The 22,009-nt window shown below is 43.3% G+C and overlaps 1 protein-coding gene across 1 annotated transcript in view; it reads right to left on the bottom strand.

Moving 5' to 3' along the window:
• UBR4 (ubiquitin protein ligase E3 component n-recognin 4) overlaps positions 1 to 22,009 on the bottom strand; it is a 141,357-nt gene that overhangs the window by 64,356 nt on the left and 54,992 nt on the right. The window contains 21 exon segments of the mRNA XM_033228081.1: positions 1,738 to 1,912; positions 2,805 to 2,942; positions 4,500 to 4,604; positions 5,059 to 5,236; positions 5,359 to 5,489; positions 7,413 to 7,524; positions 8,216 to 8,337; positions 9,205 to 9,345; positions 10,230 to 10,404; positions 11,415 to 11,549; positions 11,981 to 12,044; positions 13,999 to 14,215; positions 15,065 to 15,281; positions 15,737 to 15,900; positions 16,756 to 16,957; positions 17,231 to 17,402; positions 18,381 to 18,538; positions 18,905 to 19,132; positions 19,724 to 19,876; positions 20,219 to 20,377; positions 21,277 to 21,459. Coding sequence (XP_033083972.1) covers positions 1,738 to 1,912; positions 2,805 to 2,942; positions 4,500 to 4,604; positions 5,059 to 5,236; positions 5,359 to 5,489; positions 7,413 to 7,524; positions 8,216 to 8,337; positions 9,205 to 9,345; positions 10,230 to 10,404; positions 11,415 to 11,549; positions 11,981 to 12,044; positions 13,999 to 14,215; positions 15,065 to 15,281; positions 15,737 to 15,900; positions 16,756 to 16,957; positions 17,231 to 17,402; positions 18,381 to 18,538; positions 18,905 to 19,132; positions 19,724 to 19,876; positions 20,219 to 20,377; positions 21,277 to 21,459 — 3,329 coding nt within the window.

Genomic DNA, 22,009 nt, shown 5'->3' with positions numbered 1-22,009 from the left:
CTTTAACAAACACTGACCATATAAACTATAAAATCCTAACGGCTTTAAGAAGACATTAAAAAAGTTAAAACACACAAAAATGATCATTTATATTGTTAAGGAGTAAAGTCTTCTAAGATCCTCATATTATTCAGGAAGAAGGTGCAGCTGTTAGTTAAACTTCATTTTGAATAAGCTAAGTATGCAAGTTAAAATGCATAGTATAACCACTGAAAGATTAAAAACAGAGTAAACAACTTCCAAACCTGCAGAGTTGGAGGAAAAAAGGAAAAAAACAGGAACAAAAAATTAGCAAGTCAACTCAAAAGAAGGACAACAAGGAAAGAAAAGGACACACATAGAACAAATAAGAAGCACAAAGTAATAGCAGACATCCATTCCAAATCTGTTAGCAATCAACATTAACTATAAATGAACTCAACCATATCAACTAGAAGACAAAAGTAGACTGGATTTTAATTTTTTAAAGTAAATTTTAAAAAAAGCATAAAGACCAAGTTAACTGAACATAAGGAAATCAACCTAGAAATCACACTAAGAAAAATGTTAGATTTTTTAAAAACTCTATCAAAATATCATCTACTAACAGAACCAGAGAAATTCATCCAGAGAAGTAAACGGCTTACGTTCAAGCAGTAGGATATAGGGAACGTGGAAGGCACTCTTTGATGCCCCCTTTAAATGTCTCTGATGCCTGACTGCATCAGGCACCATAGTTTTTGCCTGATAGAAATCATTTAGTTCAAAATTCTGGGCCAGGCACAGTGGCTCACACCTGTAATCCCAGCACTTCGGGAGGTGATGAGCGGATCACTTGAGCTCAGGAGTTCCAGATTAGCCTGGGCAACACGGCAAAACACCATCTCTACAAAAAATACAAAAATTGGCCAGGCGTGGTGCCGCACACCTGTAGTCCCAGCTACTCGGGAGGCTGAGGTAGGAGGATCACTTGAGCCTGGGAGGTTGAGGCTGCAGTGAGCTGTGTTCACACCACTGCACTCCAGCCAGGGCGACAAGAGGGGATCCTGTCTCAAAAAAAAAAAAAAAAAAATTCTGACTTACTATTTTTGCACTAATGTAACAACTGCTGGCCTCAACAAATTCAACAAACATTATATCTTGAGTCTTATTTTTCAGGTTTGTCTTCTATTTCTCTAGTTACCTCTGGGTTAAGAACATAGTCACTTCACCAAACCCAACCACAAAAATGGAGGATTTTATAGATCACTTTCAGTTTCAAAACACTTCACCACTGGTATTTCTAGCCATAAGCATGTATTCGCTATGTCTTATTTCTCCTTCACCTTATGAACATGCTGAACAAGGAGCACTTCTAGAACACCTAATACATATACCTAAATGTTGAGCCTCCAGCGGTGCCATTTGTAAAGAGGATGCCATACATTGAGTGTATGGATATTGATGAAACTGGAAAGATTTGGGTAAGGAAGACATGTTTTTATGACAATCACTTTACAGTCACTAAGATATTCAGAGGAGCCTTAAGAGAAAGACCACTTCCTATTCTCTCTGTAATTGATTTAATATAATTCTAAGACAAAGACAGACCTAGAGCACTTCCTAAGATTTTAAACTGTTTCAGAAGTTTACACCTTTATATTTCAAAAGCAATATACTGTTATCACCACTCTACCTCCTGCAACTGATCAGTCCTACTATTCCTGAAATAGTCTCAGATAGGCAAGCCTCTTAACTGTGGAGGACTAGGTTTTTGACCTGTTGCTAGTGTGGACATCTCCTTCAGCTTCTCCTTCTCCTTCTCCCTCAGAGCCATCTCCCTCCTGGTGCCCCGTGGTGGTGCTGATGGCTCCAGTGCTTGAGCTGACACTTCCTGGTCCAGCCGGATGCCCCTCAGCTGTAGCATCACCATAAGCACTGCTCCGGCCAGACACTACCGGGAAATAGTTTAAAAAGCACAAATCAACTCCCAAAGCATGAAGGAACCCAGTGCATTCTAAAGCAGCAGCCAATAGATAATAACGGGTAGCATTAGACAGCAACTGGTAGCATTTTTTTCTTATACATAAAGCTAAGTAAGACCCCACAGCACTGTGTTAAATCACTCTCACAGTAGCCATTAACCCTTCCCCAGTACATAAGACCCACCTATATGAATGATCTTAATCTGAGATGCTAATACATCTCTATCTCATACTTCAGAGGAAACATACACTGACATGGGAATCTATAAATTATCAGCTGCTCTTAATCTCTGTAAAAATTGTATCTGATTGCTACCCACGGACTGATATGGAAGGTCAAACCAAAATGGCTGTCATGTTCCCTCATTCTAGAGTCCCACCTCATCAGCTAGTAGACTGTGGGGCTGGTATGCTATGTGAACACATCAGATCATTAACAATAAGATCACGTAAAAAAACCCTCCCCCAAATAAATAAGGAGCAGAAACCATAGGATAACGAGTTTCAAGGTGACACTATAACTGTTTTAGGCTAATCATGACTTAGAATTATGCACATCATCACAGTTTCAGAGAGAAAAAAAAAAAAAGAACTACGCATGTCAATGCTTTTTTCCCATTAACAGATAATTAGTAAATATCTGTAAAATATTTCAACACTAACCCCCTGAGCTTAAGCCACTGAACATTTGAAACTCGAAAGTTGAGGCCAAATGAATCCATAAGACTTTCAGAGAGTCCACAAGACTTTCAATGAGTCTCTTTTCTTTGCAAAAACCAACCCCAGGACCCAAGCAGAGATTCCTGTTGTGTCCCCACCCTCTGCCCAAGGAGACAGGACCCCCCCTCCATGGCACATTACCACTGTGCTCGCCAGCCACTGAGTCCACTGCACTGCCCCCGCTCTCCGAGCCCACACTACCACCGTGGTCAGCAGGAGAGGTCCGAAGGGTAGAACCATCTGTTGCTGCTGTGCTGCCCTCGTCGTCTGAGGCTGGAGCTGAGAGAGTAACGAGAGCTGTTACAGGTAAAAAAAAAATAAAAAATAAAAAATAAAAAATAAAAAGCCCTCCTTGGGATGAAAGCATCAAACCACATAGTGCATAGGACACAATGCAGTTTATATATCCTGTCGTCAAAGAAAAAAGGGAGAGATCTGCTTTGCTGGTTAATCGCTAACAGAAACAAACACTATACACAGTGCATTGCAAACAGTACTTAAGACAGGAGTGAAGAAAACCCAGTTCACTGGGCATTTCCTTCGCTGTTTACATTACAGTGCAAGTAGAACGGTGCAGAGATTCAGTAAGAATCTGTGACATGGACGCTGAGTTTTCTAGCTAAAATGCTTCATGGTCACCATTGTTTAGGTGTTACTGACACCTGCTGAGAGATCTGAAACTAGTCATTACCATTCAAAGCATAGAACTCTGAATTTTAAGGAGATTTGTTTTGAAATCAGTCAATTTTTGCTTATGTTAGGAAGTCACTTAGCATGAGCTCTTGAATCAACCCAGTTTTGTTTTTTTTAGCAAGTGGTCCAAAGGGGAGCTCATGGGGAAATTTCACACCTCCTAATCATCCTCATCAGATGCTAATAATGAAGCAAGGAAATTCCCCAGAGACAGCCACAGCATCCAGGATCAGGGCTGAGCTGAGACAGGAGGAAAATGCTGGATGAGATACATGGGGGAGGAAAGCCAAGACAGCCACAGAGCACAGCGGGAACACGACTGGCACAACACAACGGCAACCTCAGAGTCTGAAATGGCAGCAACTAAAGAGACCTGAGAAAAGCAACAAGCCATGGCAGCAGGTGGGGCCAGCCGCTCTCTCCCTTTCTTATCTACCCAGGCTAAAACTTTCAAAAGAAAAGGAAAAAAACGAACACAAGGAAGCATCAGTCTCAAAAACTATAAATCAACCCTTAAATTACGCAGGGGGTGACCAGGTATCTCCATTTGGTCCAACTCTCTATTCAGGAAACATTTTTTTAAATCAAATTAGGGAAAAGATTGAAAATAAAGAGCAGATGAGTTCTGGAGATTTCCTATAGATTTCAATTGTCCACAAAAACCCTCTCTCTCAAGCTCATAGATCCCTGATGGTTGGTCACATGGACCAAGAATTCTGAAGCACCATCTAGCTTCTTGTAGCTCTCCTTTCATTTGCAAATGAAGATAAAAAAAGTAAAAGGTATGAGTTCTATTTCTTGTCTCTCTTTTAATACTATCTAAAATGTTAGAGCTCTGACAAAGAACGCTGGAAGCTGAAGTGGAAGCCCTGTAGCTGATCAGCCTGCATGCTGCTCTCTCGGCTTTTCCGTGGGGAAGTAGCTGAAGCCAGGCAGCATGCAAAGTGTGAGGAAGCGGAGCTGTGCGCAGCGGGGCCGTGCCACAGCACTACACCCTCCACACCCATCTTTCTAAAGCCAAGGCAGAAGCAGGAAGTCCAGAATGGCCTGTCAAAGCAGCTGCCCATTACGCTCTCACAGCAGTGGAGACAAGGCCTGAGGGTCCTGGAGCCCTGAGCCGTGCTCCTTGCTGTGGACAGTTACCTGATGCTGTGGTGTCAGAGAGGGTTCCTGCGTCCAGAGAGGAAGAGCTGGGTGCCTGGCCGGACAGTCCCAGGCTCTGCAGGCCCAGGGCACTGCTGCTGCTGCCTGGGAAACAAGTGGAGAGTGAGCACAACATCCCCTCCAGGTCCCATCCACAGTGCTGCTTTGGCCACGTGCTGCCCTCAAGAGTCTCCAAACACCAGCATGTGACCCCCTCTGGCCTAGAGGAAGTTAGCCAACAGCCACTGCTGTCCACCCACCAAGTTCAGTTACAGAGATGGTGGAATGCTTCCTTCAGCTCAGGCAGGACACAGGCTGGAGGAATCTAAGATTCGAGAGGAAATAACCCAAACTGGCAGAAACTATGAGATTGGCGCTCAGACTGAAATTCCCGCCACAGCCCTCTCACTCTCCACCTGTATCTCTGAACAGCTCTCACCCAGATCAACCTCTCCCCAAATCTGGGGACAAGCTAAGTCAGCTGGATATCAGTAACTGCCAAACCCTCTTTTCCTGCGCAAGGCCAATGGGCTGCTTTATTCCTGGCATGGCCTTCTACCTTGTTGGTCCTGCTGCAGGCTCAGGGCAATGGCTAGTTCAACCATGGTCTCGTCATCTGCATCAGGCGGGATGTCCAGCATGGGGGGGAAGCCCTCTGCGCCTGCCAGCAGGGCCTCCAGGGGAGAGGGGTTGCCATTGTTGACATTTTCAGCTGTCTCCAGGACCATCGACTCAGACTGCAGAGAGAAAGCTCTGTCAGTGTCCCATGGTAAATGGTAACTTTTGGAAGTCCACTGAATAAGAGCTAGAGGAGAGTTTTGAAGCTCCTCCTCCCCTTCTCCTGCTGCCAGAGACTCACCACCATCTCAAAATCTCCATGGTCCACCTCACTCTGTTCCTGGCTTTCCTGACGGATGTGACCACCATTCGGGATCCCTGATGACTGCATTTTCTCATCTGCATCATCATCGTCATCATCATCCTTGTCTCCTGAGTCAAAGAAACCCCAGTCACCTGAAGGTGTTTGCTTTCCTCCCTTGGCACATGGTGCGGTAAGTCACGTGGCAACAAAAAGCCAAGACAAGCTACCAGCTAGCACCCTGGGCTTTAGCGGGAGAACTCCGGGGTGCTATGCCTGGCCTTGTTCTCTTACTTCTTGGACCTACAGCATCTGGGAAGAAGAAGGTGGCTGCGACAGCTTGCCCCCCACAAAAATAAAATGTTTTCCAGCTAGTGAAGCAAACAACCTTGGATTCCAAGGGGATTTCCATAAAGCCGAGAGATCTAAAACCAGTAGGCCTCTCAAGTGCCCACTAACTCTCAGGAGGCCTTGGATAAGACAGGAAAAATCGTATGATTGGGATCTTTACCTTTTGTCTGTCATGGCAGATTAGAATTTATTTCACGACTTTTTTCTAAAACAACTAGGTCAGTGAGATTTTCACACTACGTAAGTATTATGAGAAGAACCAGAACTGAAGTGTAAAAGCACTGACTGGAAACCAAGGACACCACTGCAGGTCCTGCCTGGGCCAGCTTTTGTGTGGAGGTGACAAGGCCTTCTAATAAGGAAGATGTCCAGGTGAGACTCCTAATTGTCAGAAGAGGATAGAGACCTCATCTTCCACTCAATGGATTGCTAAAGCATGTAAATATGTCCCTTAGAAACATAAACTATCTCCACTCTAGGTTCTTGCTAGAGAAAAGAGCCACAAACTTAGACCAGATAAATGATATGCAAGGAAGACTGTCTGAAAGTTACAAAGTTGTGTACATTCCTCTAGACGTGCACTGTCCACCAGCCACATGTGGCTACTGAGTACTTAAAACATGGCTGTCTACAAGGAGATGAGCCACTAGTGTAAAATACATTCTGGATTCCCAAAATGGCACCAAAACAGGCAAAATATTTCACTAATAAATTTTGTATATTGACAATATGTTGAAATAACATATTTGATATACTGGATTAAATAATCAGTAAATCAATTTTACGTTTTACTCTTTATAATATTGCTTTTAGAAAATTTAAAAGTACGGGCTGGGCAGTGGCTCATGCCTATAATCCTAACACTTTGGGAGGCCGAGGCGGGTGGATCACTTGAGGTCAGGAGTTCGAGACCAGCTAAGCCAACATGGTGAAACTCCGTCCCTACTAAAAATACAAAAATTAGCTGGGTGTGATGGCACACGCCTGTAATCCCAGCTACTTGGGAGGCAGAGATTACAGTGAGCCGAGATTGTACCATTGTACTCTAGCACTCTAGCCTGGATGATACAGTGAGACTCTGTCTCAAAGAAAAAAAAAGAAAAGAAAAGAAAATTTAAAGGTACATAGTGACTTTCATTTGAAATTTACTTCTAAATCAAGCCAAGTAACCAGAATTATATAGTTCTGTTATTCAGACACCTTTTAGAATTGCTTTTACTGAATCGTAAATTGTTATGCCCTTGACTGTGTCCAAGTGTATCATGAGGGAAACTCCTGTGGAATTTGCTATCCAACTTATTGTAGTTAAGTCCACTAAGGATTCTGCCCCTTTGGCAACAAAACGGACATTTAATGAAGAGCTTCTATCGCAAGAAAAATTACGTTTTTGTTTTGTCTTTGGTCACTGTGATTTTATTTTTGCTATGGCTCTTAGGAAACTTTCAGCCACTTCACAAGGTCCTGCATGGTTGTTAGGTGAGCCATGGCCTCTGATCTTTATTTTTATTCTACTTACCATATACATTTTGGTGTGCCACCTTAAATTCTTTATGGGGTGAGGTAGCATTAGAAAAAAGGTAGATACATAAACAAAAGTCTCCAGGACCTTGGTCAACATGCGCAGCACGTCTAATGCTACTGTACCTCCCTCTCTCCCCTCCTCCCAAATACAGGCTTGAGCCTAAACCCAGACCTCACATTACCCATTGGAGTGTTGCTTCGAGGGGAGGAGGGTAAAGTCACATGTCTCCGTTTGTTCCTGGGCCTTAGGACTCGAATTAGAGCTTGTTTACAAGAGAAGCTCACAGCAGGATCCTGAGGTTTAAAAGGAAACTGTCACGCTTTGGTCTCGTATTATTCATGAAACTCTCTAAACACTTTCCTTTCTTGGTCACTCACTCCCACACATGTGGATACCTCTCTACTCTCACCTGCAACCCAGCAGACCAAGTTTAGCAGGTTAAGTTAATCCCCGCTTCCTGACCTGGCACACAGAAGAGCCATTCACTAACTTCCTGTCTCTCAGTTCCTGGGGATAGACTGGCAGGTCATTCGCTCCTGAGGCCATTTTGGCCCAAAACCATTTGGTTTTGGCTTTTTATCAGATGATCAGGCCCCCAGTGCGCATCTTAGCTCTGTGCTAAAATCAGTAGTTTTAACACTAAGCTTCTGTGAAAGGGTCACTGGAAATAGAAATCTTGATGTACTACTTTCATTCATGCCCTCGTTTAAGTCACAATTCACTGAGTTACCTAGCACTTACTACGCAGCAAGCAGCAGGCCAGTCCCTGGTGATTCAGCACTGAACAAGAGAGACTAAACCCATCCCCTTTCCAAATCTTTCTCTTCCATGGAGTAAGATCTTAAGGCTTTTATTGATATTCGAAACTTCATTCCCTTCAGCTTCCTTTAAATCTATTTTATTTCATTAGTTTAGCAAGCTAAAAACAATTTTCCAGACATTCCCTGGCTGCTGAGAGCTCTCTGGGATTGTAATGCTACGTACAGGACACAAGAGCATCTGCATGTAGATCTTGGATGCTGTGTTAATACAATCCAGCTCACAAGTGCAGTAGCCATGGATGATGTCCACCAGAGCATTGACAGTAGCTTCAATATGAGTTAGGCCTAAAGGAGACACAAACATTATTTGAAAATCTGGAGCAAAAAGCTCTAATTACTTGAGAGTCTGTGACGCAAGTGTAACTTTTTATCTCCACATAAAAGGTCATGCAAACAAAATGACAAACACTCACACACACACTCACTCACACACAGTAGCCTGTCAGTATTATTTGTGATTTGCTTCATTAACAGTTTCCTAATCTCCCAAATTGTCCTCAAAAGCCTTCCCAGATATCTTGAGTCACAGAAATAAGCAGCTGTCCACTCTCTCTGGATATCAAAAGACAAGGCAAGGAAATATGAACAGGAAGGCAGATACTAAATGTCCCCTAATATCCTCCAACCTCCGGTGATGATAAAACATGACCTTGACATGCCTTTTAGGTTTACCCACCCAAGTGTCCTCCAAACATGAATGAGCACCAGGATCATCCTACTTTTCTATATTGCTATTCAGACCCTTACCCTTCAATCTGAATTTTCAATAGTACAAGAAGTTAGAGACCAAAAGAAATATAATAGTCCTCAAGATACTTTTGCCTTTTGAGCTGGCTTTAAGCCAAGTTGTCAAAGATTTTTTCAAACAATGATAAATCACTGAGGAGACACGTGTACACACACACAGTGCCTCTTTATGTAAAATATTCAACTCCAATGAAAAGATATGGTACAAGAAAATCCCACTCTGCCACACTGCTAAATTCCTCAGGAACATTGCATTTATCTCACAGACTTCTACTTCTCAATTATGAATTCTGGGAAGAAACGGATTATGGAGAATGAAGGCTAATGGCTAATAGTCATGGCTGTTCAAAGACAGAATTTACATCAGACTTCATTACCAAGATTCAAATATCCCTTTTAACATACCTGGAAGGCAGGCAGGTGCCAAGAAGGCATTCTTGGGTTTAGATGCATGGAGTTTCCAGAAGTGGTTCACAAGCTGGGTGATGAAACTACAGCAATCTCCTTCCAACTGCTTCTGCGGTTCTTTCCCCTCATCCATTCCTTCTAAGCAGGAGAAAGAAAATTATCAACGATGGTAAATCTGAGGTGGAATTTAATTTGTTTTAAGGTTAACTCAGGTCAAGGAAGCTTGCCTGGGGAGGGAGTTTCAAGTGGGGCCCCAATCAATATGCCAACTATCCCTAGACTCCAGCAGGCACATCTAGGAAAAAAACAGTCTGGGAAAGGAATATCGCAGAAAACATTGTATGTTAGAATTAAGTAGAAGGGGGAGCATTTAGGATGTTTACAGCAGATTCAAAGATCTCAGTTCCAACTGTTCAACTTCTAAAACCTAGAGGAACATATGAACATTCTAGAGACTTCTCTAGAATAATTCTGGGATTCTAGTATTAAAAGGAGGAACAGCATGATGATGGAGCATGTAAATAACAAAGAATTGTAAAGGCAGCAATCAACTCAATTTGACAATGACAAAACAGGTTTGCTACCCAGCCAACAGAAAAGGAGATGAGGAAACAGCACTAAGCACTGAGAAAGCGGCCACACATATTAATAATAGCACTGGCAAAAGAACGGCATGAAAGCGAAAGATACGCCACAGTTGCTTCAAAGCAACCAGGGCCCAACCAAGCTTAGCTTTTCCCTGAAGCTCCTAAGAGGTAGTAACTTCAGAGACAGATTATATCTGATGTCTAGAACACTACATAAACTCAAGGATAATCAAACGGATAAGCATTGGAAAAAGAATGTGTTTAAAATGGTACAATCTCAATGTCAAAAGGCCCTACAAGGTATAAAGACCAAGAAGCAAAATCCCTATCTCTGAGCATGCAGTCAGTCAGAGGCCAGTAAGAGCAGTAAGGATGAGAGGGTAAATAGGCATATGAAGCAGATCTCAGGACCACGGCCATAGGGGCCAAGTTCACCTGTTTCCATCTGGGGCAGCTTTGACTCCGTAAAGTGGACAAGGTTGTTGGGGCGCATGATGGCAATGGAGCGAGCTGTGATCACTAGCCTCTGGAACACCTCGGGGTCCAAATCCTTGCCTTCCTTGCTGGATGTGTTGAGACACTGTACAGCTTTGCTCAGCAAGGCCTGATCCTATAAAACAACAGGGGAACAGAGGGTCAGCCATAAGCAAGAGCTGGGTACAAAAGCAAAGAGGAGAGAAAAGCTGGCAGATCACCAGGATTACTACCTCCTCTCAAGAGAACAGGCCAATGAACACCAATCACCTACAACAAATCTTCAAAGCAGCCCCATATAGTTAAGTTTCTTAATACATAAAATATCAATGTCATTAAAAAATTAAAAACCCTGCAGTATCAAAGTATGATGGGAAAATTAAATCTACTCAGTTCTCCAGAACTGCTGGATTTCTTTCTCCTACAACAGAAGAGTCATTTCCTAGCAAATTCATATTACCCAAGGACAGCGTTTCCAAAATCGCCTTTCCTTGAGAGGCTCAGCAGGTTAAATTCACATTTTTCAGTTCCCTGGGTTGGAGGCACAGAAGCTAACCAAAGCTCTGGGTTGATGGTTCCTCTCAGAGCCCTTCTTCCTCAGGGGTCTGAAATGTCATCTTTTTCATCTACAGAAATTGGCCCTATTTGTCTCCTTTGGCAATGCCTTTCTTTTATAAGTGATACCCTCTTTCCCCAGATTTTCCCATCAGAGGCACTCCAACAACTATGCAACACTTGTCTCACCAACAAGTACAGTGCACCTCTCGTGTTGCGCCACAGCTGAGGGAGTGCAAACACTAGCAGTCTATCTCCTGAGGGACTCCCCCACCTCACCCTTTTCCAGTGAGAAGGCTACCCACACTCAATGTCCCTCCCTCTCTTTCTTAAGTCTTGTTGATCCTGTTAGAGTGACAGAAAAATAAGTACAAACCAGGGGCCCAGTCACTGGCTTATCCTCAGTTTTGAGTGGCACTTGAGAATTTCTCAGGACAAACTCTGTACAATGTAGGTCTAATCTGAATGCTATCCTCTCTCTACCTTACTTTGCTGTGCTGTTGCTTTACAATGAAAAGCTAACTTATTTGATTCCCTGTCAGCACTGCAATTTCCTTTCCTACACAGGCATCCCTGAGAGAGAACGGTTACCTTGTGGCTGTGGTAGGCCGAGCGGCTGGTGTGCAGGCTGGCCAGAAGGCTCTTGGACTGCTGCTGGACACTGGCAGGTGCTGGCAGGGACAAGAGCAAAGTGGCCAGCTCCTGAGCGGCATTCTTGTTTCTCTCCTGAGGCAAAAGACAGCAAGGTTATCACTAACCCCACCAACTCAAGGCAGAATGAACTATCTACACTCTGCCTGCCCTTCCTTCCTTCTAGGCCACCAAGGCTAGGTTATGCTCCATGGACTGCAAAGAGAAACAAAAATTCAGAAATTATAATCCTCCTTCCTACCAGATGAAGAAATGGAATCCAAGCTCATGATTCCCAGAACAGTGTTCTTGTACCAACACGCATCCTATTCTATGACACACGCTCACTATGGGCCCTAAAAGTAGGACATGAGGCCTTAAGCTGAAGACTTCTCTGGAGCTTCTTAGCAAATCAAGATTATGCTACTATAAATGTTCTTTAGCTGCGAGGCCTCAGGGCCTCAGACAACTCCACTGACTTCCTGCCTCTTCAGAAAGCTTCCATGTGCTTTGAAAAAGTGACTTGCCTTCTCGATGATTGGGCCAACGGCAAAGCAGCTTTCCAGGGCTTCTAAAGAACTCACAACCAGCCTGGGGAGACAGAAAACCTGGCTTGAGTACAACACCATTCTCTCCGCCTTGCGCTTCAGCCTAAGCAAACTATAGTCATGAGGACCTTGGGGACAGCTAATGAATGCCAAATACAAAATCAAAGCACAATAAGACCTGCCACAGGCACCATGCATATCGTTTCCTATGTTACAGGCCAGGAGAAACCTGGCTCCTGCTCGGAGATCAACCTGAGGCCATGTTCATAATCCGTAACTCAAAGACAGGGCTTTTCTTCCTCAAAGAGGATAAATGTGCTTCCTTCTGCTGCCTGTGGCAGGGATCACTGAGATGGGCTTAACAGTCTTGATGCAATGGGACCCGAAGCTCAGGTGCCCAGAGATCAGTGGGCAAAACGATACACAAAGGGAAAGGTAAAAATCATCTTCTTATATTGGAAAGTTTAAAGTTATATATGCACAAAGGCATTTCCTATGAGTCCCTAAGTATGGGGGAGAGAACAAACTATTTTTTAGGTGCATGCCAATTGCCAACATTCAAGGGGTAAATGCAAAGCATCTTTAGAAAACTGAGGGATTTCCCCTTAGGAAAGAATAGGAAACCCAACTACTACTATTAAAGGGTACCAAGTAACATGCTCCCCAGGGTTTACTCCTTTCAATTTAATGTGGCACAGTAAAAAGAACAACATCCTGACAGCTGAAGCTCTGGACAGAGAAAGAAATGTATTCAGAAGGTAACTGGAAACAAAGGGGTTAAGGGGTAGAGGAAGGCAATAAAGAACTAGGGAACAGGAACCTGACGCATAAAACAAATTTGGATAGAAGGAGCTCTCTAGTGGGTTATCAGCTAGTAGGACTTTGCTGTTAATCCCTCTACCCCGAATCCCCTTTTCATCCACTTAGAAAGGGAGCAGAGAGGACTAGGGTAAGGAAGAGAGAGTTGAGAGAGTGCCTGACATGGCCAACACCAAGAGTGCACTTACGATCCTCCATGTACTCCATTTTTACACAGGGACAGCTCTGTAGCCATGCAATGACCAGAACAGAAAGAAGCAGGAGGACTCTTCAACAGAAGCAGAATCAATGCAAAGCCACGCCATTGGTTACACTGCTCTCTGACACACACTCACTCGTGCAGAGAAAAGAAAGAGGGCATACTAACCGGTCCAGCTTGGTTAGGGACTCAGTTTCAGAACTTGGGGGAGAAGCAAAGAAAAAAAAAAAGGAAAAAAATGTGAAGCTCAGAGAAACCTGGAAACACATCCTAAGCAACCATGTATGGATAGGGTATTGGGGAAAAAGAAAGAGAAAGGAAGGGAGGGAGGAGGCTGCTGGTGGGAGGCAGTGATTCCAAGCAAGGTTATTCTTGTGACTTACAATGTAAGAAACTCAAAATCTTACATCATGATTTATAGTATTTCATCTACCATGGCAAACCAGCAGCTACCTAGCACAAAGAAGCCAAGCACAATTCTTAAGAATGCCACTGTAGGGAGACTTAAGGAAACTCTGGACTCTGCTACAAGAGGCAGCAGACAGCCTCTTTGCTGGCAATGTTATTACCACAGAAGTAGCTACTGCAGAGAAAGATGATGAAAAGATGATGAGCTCAGAATGGAAGGGAGGATGTTTTCCTATCATTTCAGCAAGCCTGGATCCTAATCTAGAATACTGGCTTAAGCATCATCTAGCCTGTGGCCTCTGGCTACTCTAAAGGGTACCTGAGCATTAAGAGAAGGGACAGAACTTCTGCTCAGGGAGAGACTCTGGTGTCACCTGACTCTGAGCACATTTTTCAGGCTTTGTCTGCACACTAAAGAGACACTGAATGTGGTTGAGTTGTATGAAAACTTGAAAAAATCCCAGGCTAGCCTTGAGATGGTTACTAGATGCTGACTCTCTCAAGACACAGGAAAGTTCTGCAGTGAGTGGAAGATGTAAAAACTGAAGCCACCCCCTGCCAGCACTGGTACCTCTCCAGGACAGTTCCACTGGTCGTAGTGGGGGCAGCTGAGTCACCATCTCCAGTGCCGTTGCTCTGGTTCAGATTTGAAGGACAGATGTTGCTGACAGAGGCAGAAGGGAATTCTTCTGGGGGCTCATCAGGCCAGCCAAACTGCTCCTTAGTCTTGCCATAAATTTTTACAGCATCTATCATGGTGACACCTGCTGGATCCACCGAGGCCCCAACTGCAATAAGCAAGAGAGGACTTAGGAAGCACATTCTCTAAAGAGCCACCCCTCCAAATCAAAGACCAGAACAGCTGGAGCAAAGAAGTAAATCACGTCAATTTTACAGACATAGAGAAACTTTATCTTTTGAGATATTCACAGCACTTTAATCATGTATAGATGCTGAATACATGCGGAAAAAGTTCCAGGGACTGAAAGCCGATTGATTACGTCTCCTACTCAGAAGAGTCCCTAACCATCACTGTAAGGGTCCTCTTCTGCTTCAGAGTATTGTATCCCCTACCCCTCACTCCCAGGTGTCTCTACACACTTTCTTTATTCAAAGTACAGATCATGACCATTCTCACTAACAGCAACTGTATCTAGGAGAAAGAGTATCAGACCGTGGCCAATAATTGACAGAGAAATGCAGTCTTGAGTAAGGCTCAAGGATTTGTATTCTGAGGGTTGTTTTCAGTGGCATAGCAAGCCATTGCTAACCATCTCTCAACCACGTGGACCTGAGGTCTTCCTCTGTGCTTTAAGAAAGCCTTGCAATTTCATGTCAATCTGCCTCCTCTCATCCTAAACACAGAAGTAGCCCCATTAGTGAGGCAGACACAACACTACAGAAATGAATACTTAACAAAGTGCAGCCCTATCTTTACTGCTACCATGCTCCAGTGTACTCCTTTCCTGTCACCTTGTCTCTTTAATATTTCAAATGAAGCTCAAAGTTTCCTGACAAAAGGACAGAAAAATCAGTAGAGTGGAGAGATCCCAGAATATTGGAGAGTCACAGACCAGTGGCTGCCAATTTCGCAGTCACAATGAGGACAGAGTCTGCACCAGGGGTTGGTGACTCACTGAAGAGGTTCAGCTTCTTATCAGCCTGCAGGGCTTCTTCTCTGGTGAAGGGGAAGTCAAACCAGCGTGAACGACTCAGGTTGAGCTGCATAGTTCTGCCGAAGATCTCGATATAAGATGGGGCCCGTTCTATTGCTTGAGTCCCAATCTGGATCCGCATGCCTGTCATCACCATAGTGCTATTGTTGTTACTTATCTCAATGGTGAAGCCTCCAGGCTGTAGGGAGACAAGGCACACATCAAGAAACTAACGGAAGTTCTTAAGTCTGAACTAAGACTCCTTCTTCTCTGACATTGTCTCAACATGGAAGCTCATTAAATCTTACCCTTTTAACTCCCCGGTAATGACTTCCTTGTTTCTAAAAATGGGAAAATAGGAAAAGAGAGCAGATTCTCTTCAATGTCAGGCTTCCTTCACCCCAGCATTAACAACCTCTTTGGTGTCCTCTACACAGTAATCCTGCTAGTACCGGTGGAAACCCAACCTGTACAAGTCCTTTGCCAAGTGAGTGAGAATATCCATTCTTCTAAGGAACCATTTAACTAGAACTGAGGGTTGTGACTGGGAGTATATACTCCATACTTGCATTCTAAAAGGAGATGTATTCCCAAACCATATTGTTCATGAATCCTTTTACCCAGGGACTGATCCCAGTTCAGTGCCATTCTCACCTTGGTGTTGGCCACATACATGCCAGTGGAATTCAGCCGGTGTTTTATCTGTTGTGCATTATAGACCTGCAGGAGGTCATTACCACCAAACTCCACATCTGTCAGCTGCTGGTTGTGTTCAAAAAAGTCAATGGGGAAAGTCACCTGGCTAGACGTGCGGGTTGCTGCAGAGAATGATACCAGATCATCAGAGAGTCTCTTCCACCTCTGACCCAACGCCACTGGTAAAGACTCCTCCCAGACAGAGCCCACACTCACACTCTAATCTAAACAAACTCTGGATTATAACATTTGCATCAGCATAATGCCTACATGTGGTTAGCTCTTCAATGGTTGTTATCCCTAACTATGACATGTCCTAGCAATACAAAGAAATCTGGCATTGGTACTGGGTGTACAGTTAGTAACAATAGGCTCTCCTATAACCGGGTTATTTAAAATAAACAATAGAAACTACTTCTTTATAGGAGAATGTAAATGAATAAACCAAAATTCTTTTGAAATGTACTCTAGAGCAAATTTAAGGTAATGTGATGATCCCTGTAATGGTCTTTGCTTAGCTGGATTCGCTCACTGCTAAACTCAAGCTTTCACTTTCCTGAAGAGTCCTCAGTCAGTCAAGTGCTAGACCACCAGCTCAAAGACCTGTGGTGGGCTCTTCACTACTCAGTGGGAAACTAACCAACTGAAGAGATCTATACTTCCATCAGTTCCATTCTTCAGGGAAGTCATTCTCCCTAAACCTAGAGAGAACAATCTCTCAAATAAGGTCCAGGACAAAACTCGTTACTAGGCACCAAAGAACCACTGGCCTGAAACAGGTAGCCAATGGGTGCTTGCCATTTAGAACCGTGACTCTGCTTTTGGGAAATTAGCTAGCACATACCTCTAACTTTACAAAATGTGCAAGTAGGACAGTCACCATTTCTTCACAGATATTTGCAACAGTCTATTCTGAGTCACTGCCTAGAAGACCACCATTCCTACTCCCCCACAAGTCATCCGAGAAGGAGCCTTACTGATTGTAGCTGTTTTGCGTTTTCGAACAGGCTTCATGATGCTGATGACACTGCTGGGCTGCAGGGATGGCTGCAGCCAGTAGGAGGTGTTCTCCACGTTGGCCATGTAAATGCGCAGGCTGCCGTCCTCACACAGCAGAATCATTGTTGTCCGCTGCTGCTCATTGCAGGCCATATGCCTAATGGCAACCATGTCTTGGATCTAGGAGGAGAGGACAAAGGAGAGTCGTAGTTCCCACACCTACAGATCAGCATCCACACAGAAAAAGAGGCAGAGATGCAACTGGTTTCACGGTCAGTTGAGGGGCTGTACAGAAGGGTGGCAAAGAAAAGGCATCTAGGAGAAAAAGAACTGAAAATCTTTTATGGGCCTCCACTGAAAGAGCTGGGGAAGTGAAATGAATAAACAAATATAAAAAGAGACCAGCATTACAGCATTACAGCAAAGTAATGAATGGGAAAATGTGGCACTGACCTTTGCTTTAGCAGGAAGAGTCTTAATCTCCTGGATAAGAAAAGTGTCTGGTTTCACCATAACTACCAGAGGCACCCCTGTAGTTTGCTGGACACAGCACACCAAGCCAGGGTGGTTCATCACCTCAGACCACTGGCAAAGAGCAGGAGAAGTCTTACTGCCACCATTGGAACTGCAGACAACAAAACTGACCACAGTTAAAGTGCCAATCACCATTTAATAGTTCTTTTCCTGACCTAAAAACCATCTTCTAACTGGCTATGTGACTCCAAAGCAATATCCTTGGCCAAGGACTCAGATTATCCACAGGTCAGTTTTATTCCAAGTCATGCACACGTGCTCATACACCCCAATGTGTGCTTCCGGCAGGGCAGTCCTCATTTGGAATCTCCACTGTGAGGTTCCATGTCTGAAGAACAGGTGGCCCTATGTGCCTACAGGCTGTCAACTTTAGTGAGCCATAGAGCTGCCTAAGGCTAATGACCCAATGTCCTGTCAGGATCTCCAAAAACATCGAGTTAGTGTGAACTGGTATCCATTTTATTTCATCCCAAACCAGGTAATTCCCAAAGAAAGGCCTGAGAGAAAGTGCTACAATGGGTCATCAATGGCAGATAAGAAACAAGGGATGATACCTTAAGCCTATTCTTCCTCCTCCCTAAGTGAAACTCTCACTACCTTACACACCCCTCTATGATCTGCAAACTTGGTGAAAGTCTCTTCCTCCCCCAAATCCAACCATGCCCCCATTACTGATACATTCTATCTGCTAACAGAGTCAGTCTCCCCCGGGAGAAAAACTTAAAGGGCATTATGGCAGAATGAGTGTCTAAGAGAAATTTAGGTTCCCTTATCACACTAAAATCACATTTATAACATTAACTATAGGTTTTCCTTCTGAGTAACAGTGGACTCCTAAACTACCTCTGACGGCTTGGGGTCTCCACAGTGGAGGACAAACCGTGCAGACAACCCAACCTGCCAAACCCAGATGTTCCTTGATTTTAAAGATATCTAGCAGGGAAAAAAAAAAGTTGGCTGGAGAAAATTAAGTTTCACAAAACTCAGAACAGACAGCAGATGGTGGGAGTGGAGATTCATCATTGAATGTGGACATTGTGGAAGTTGAACATTAAATGTTCATTCCCACCTTTTGATGTTGATGGGGAAGAGTTGTAACACCTCCAGGGTTGTCCTGCTGATGGTGGCTGCAAATGATTTGCCTTGACAATAGCTGAAGAACAACATCTGCAACACGTGGGAGTAGTACACAGACACACCGCCGCCCGCCACCTGGCTGTTACTGTCCTGCTGGCACAAAAACACATATTTGCAGTAATTCATGTTGCCTTGGCTACCGACTTCCAGGTTATACTGGTTATTAGTTTTCGATCATGATCAGGTGCTCTCATACTCTCAGCATGAGATCCCTGTGGGTAAATCTTACAAAGACCCTGAGAAAAATGGAACTTGAAGTTGAATTAATTTAGCCCTAAAGGATAAGAGATTTTGCTATTAGGTAGAAAGTTAGAAGGAAAAACAAAGAAAAAGAAAAAAAGACCCAGTTAGATGAAGTCCACAGAAAAATGTTATAAAAGAACAAAGAGAAAAGAATAGAGGAGTTGCTAAATAATTAAATCTGGAATAGAAGGAAATAGCAACATGTGCTCTAACCTTCAGGTCCTCATGATTGATTTCCAATACATTAGTGACATAGAAGGGTCCCTGCTGGGCACTGCTGGCCTCTTCCATAAGCTGAGTATAGATGTACCCAGCTGAAGACATTATAACAATGATGTTCTTTCCCTCCTCGTTAAAAAGAAAGGTAACATCTCTTATCTTTGAGCTTGGCAGGAGAAAGTAGAAGGTTGGACTCAAGGCATCAACAGACAGGTCATAAATCTGCAGGATGGAAGAAAAATTAAATAAGGGAAATCTATCTCAGTACCATCTCCCAAATATCTTAATGAATCCAAATAGCCAGAACTGACCAATAACGGGCATTCATTCTCCATTCAATAAAAAATGGAGTGTCAGGCACTGCTCTTATAAAGATGAACAGAACACCTTTCACTCTCCTTCAAGGAATGAGTAGGGGACAGACATACATAAATAAATTCTGCAACAAGTATGGCAATAAGTGTGCACTTGGTACAGTGAGGGTAGAACCAGAATCAGTTCCCTATTGCCTAAAGACAGAAAGCTCCTACTCAGCAACACAGCAAAAGGCGACAAAATATGGCTATTGTTTTTAGAGACAGGGTCTTGCTCTATCACCCAGATTGGAGTGGAGTGGCATAATCACAGCTCACTGCAGCCATGAACTAAGTTTCAAGTAATCCTCTACCTCAGCCTTCCAAGCAGCTTGTACTACAAGTGCAACTCATGGCACCCAGTTGATTTTTTTAACTTCTGGGAGAAGCTAGCACATAATGATTCTGGATTTAAAAGTAGAAAAATTCTAGAACCATATCAACAAAGAACTAACTGTACCTTAACAAAGTCCGCAGTGACAATTGCTAACTCGGTCTGTGAACCAGGTAACCACACGGCTTTGATGATGAAGTTCCCCGTTGCCAACTGAGGGTGCAAAACCAAGTGATCCGAAACAGAGCCTGAGCTACTAAAGGTGAGCACATGGCAGTCCTGGATAATGTTTAAGGAACAAAATGGTGAAAAGATGATCTGGAAAGTGGACTAATTCATTTCAGAGTTCTAATGTTCCCATTTTTCTCTAATATCCCCTGCCTTCAGACAGTATTTAGACTGTCTAGTAACATTCAGGTTTCATGAACACAAACATTACTTTCAATATTGGAGAAATCTGAAAGATCTGGGAGAAATTCAAAGAAAAATTCCTTTTGCATTTCAGTAGGCTTTAAGTTTTAATCTCAACAATGAATAAGAAAAAGTAGTTCTGAGAATAGGGGAAAGAAGATGACTAGAATCCACAGCTCAAGGCAATGAAACCTAGATCAGGATTTTTACCTTTAGCCCACAAACTGCCAAGTAGTCTTCCTTGCAGGGATTTCCTGTGAGGCTCAACACAGTAAAAGGAACTGGGGCAGACGCCAAGCGGGTCAGAGTCAACTTCCTTTTGCTGGAATCCGCTTGCTTCAGGAGTGCAGAGAGCTGAAGAACAGTGATCTGCAAAGGAACAATGACCAATTTATTCTTACTCCTGGTCCTCTCAGAGAAGTCCAAGCAAGTAACAAAAACTCTTTCAATAGGGATAATAGGTTGCACACTTTTTTTTTTTTTAACAGATAAGTCTCATAGAAAATTCTAGATCAATATTAATCTCTATTGCTCCTGGCTAAAAGCCATGGAATGTCTTTCCACGGAGGACAGACCAGATAAATAATGAAAACAATTTCTCTTTATAAAGTTAGTTCTTAAACAAAATAGTTTAAGAATACCTATGTACCACTGTCCTTTTCTAGTTTTCTACGGAACTGTTTTTAAAATGATTTTAGAGTTGTTTTAAGGAGTATCCATATTTTCACTTAAAAGTGAAAACAACATTAGTGGTGATGGAGAGGCCAGAATACAGAAAAGTGTGAGTTAAGATACCTAGCACTCTTCCAACTTCTACAAGCTCTATAAAACAATACAAATTTACTTATATCCTTAACAGAGCTGGGAAGGCAGGGCAGGACTACATACGCAACACTGAGTGTTCCTATGAAAACTTTTGTCTCTCGGCTTATGCCTACCAGCGTGACCAAACAGGGGAAGACTGGGCGTCAACCTGTCCTAGGTAACTGCTAGTCATTACTTTTTCCTGAGGGCTTGAAGAATATGTTTTGAGTGGAAATTTACTAATTAGAAACAGTCTATCCTAGTCATACCAGCTCTAGGTCTAATCAAATCAACTAGGGGTCCAAGTATTTGAAAAACTCAACAAGATCTGTCCCTAAAGCATTCTTAGAACCCAACGGACTTTTTCCCACAGAGGGCTAATCTGAATGTGGTCATCAAGTTGTTTTGCTTAGCATTTAAGACAATATGACCTAAAGTAAGTACACAAGAATTGGAGGACCCACCTTGCCCTTCTCATGGCTGACAGCCAAATGTTGGCGGCGCCCATGGGGAGAGGAGAGCACACACATAGCCACCCGCCTGAGCACATGAGCGCTGATCAGCTGCCGGATGGTCTGGCCCTGGTCTCCGCTGTAATTCATCCGCACATTCTCAAAGGCACCTTCCTGGGAGCCTAAGGTGGGAACCTGGCAAAGAAAGAAGCAGAGAAAGCGGGCAGTAATGAGGCAAATAAAATCAAGTGGATTCATGCACTATTCATGAGACTGAGACACTGCACCATGGAGTCATCCAAAAGCAGTGATTTCAGCCTTCAAACCATGGATGGCTGGGTAAATTTGTTAAAGTTATTAATAATCCATTAAGAATAACATAGTAAATGTGTTCATAAAGCTAAACTTAAATACAAAGTACTGGTTTTTTTAAAAAAACGTTAAAATGTCCAATCTCTTACAAATTGTGGTGACAGATGATTTTTTTTTTCATTGATCTAACCTGGCAACATAAAAATCAGCAACTTGATGGGTCCCCAACCCAAGTATTTTTTCGCTTCATCTTTAATATCTAAAAACCAATGCTCTAACAGTGTGACTGATCTTACGACTTCTTTTAATTCCAAGAATATCAAATACAACTGTGACTAATTTTATTTTTTTGAGACAGTGTTTCACTCTGTCCCCCAGGTTGGAGTTCAGTGGTGAGTGCAGTCATGTGATATCAGCTCACTACAGCCTCGAA

Source organism: Trachypithecus francoisi, unplaced genomic scaffold, assembly GCF_009764315.1.
Source record: "Trachypithecus francoisi isolate TF-2019V2 unplaced genomic scaffold, Tfra_2.0 Lachesis_group12, whole genome shotgun sequence".
Lineage (NCBI taxonomy): Eukaryota > Metazoa > Chordata > Mammalia > Primates > Cercopithecidae > Trachypithecus > Trachypithecus francoisi.
The sequence above is the reverse complement of the archived record's forward strand: the minus strand, read 5'-3'. Positions and strand labels throughout refer to the sequence as shown.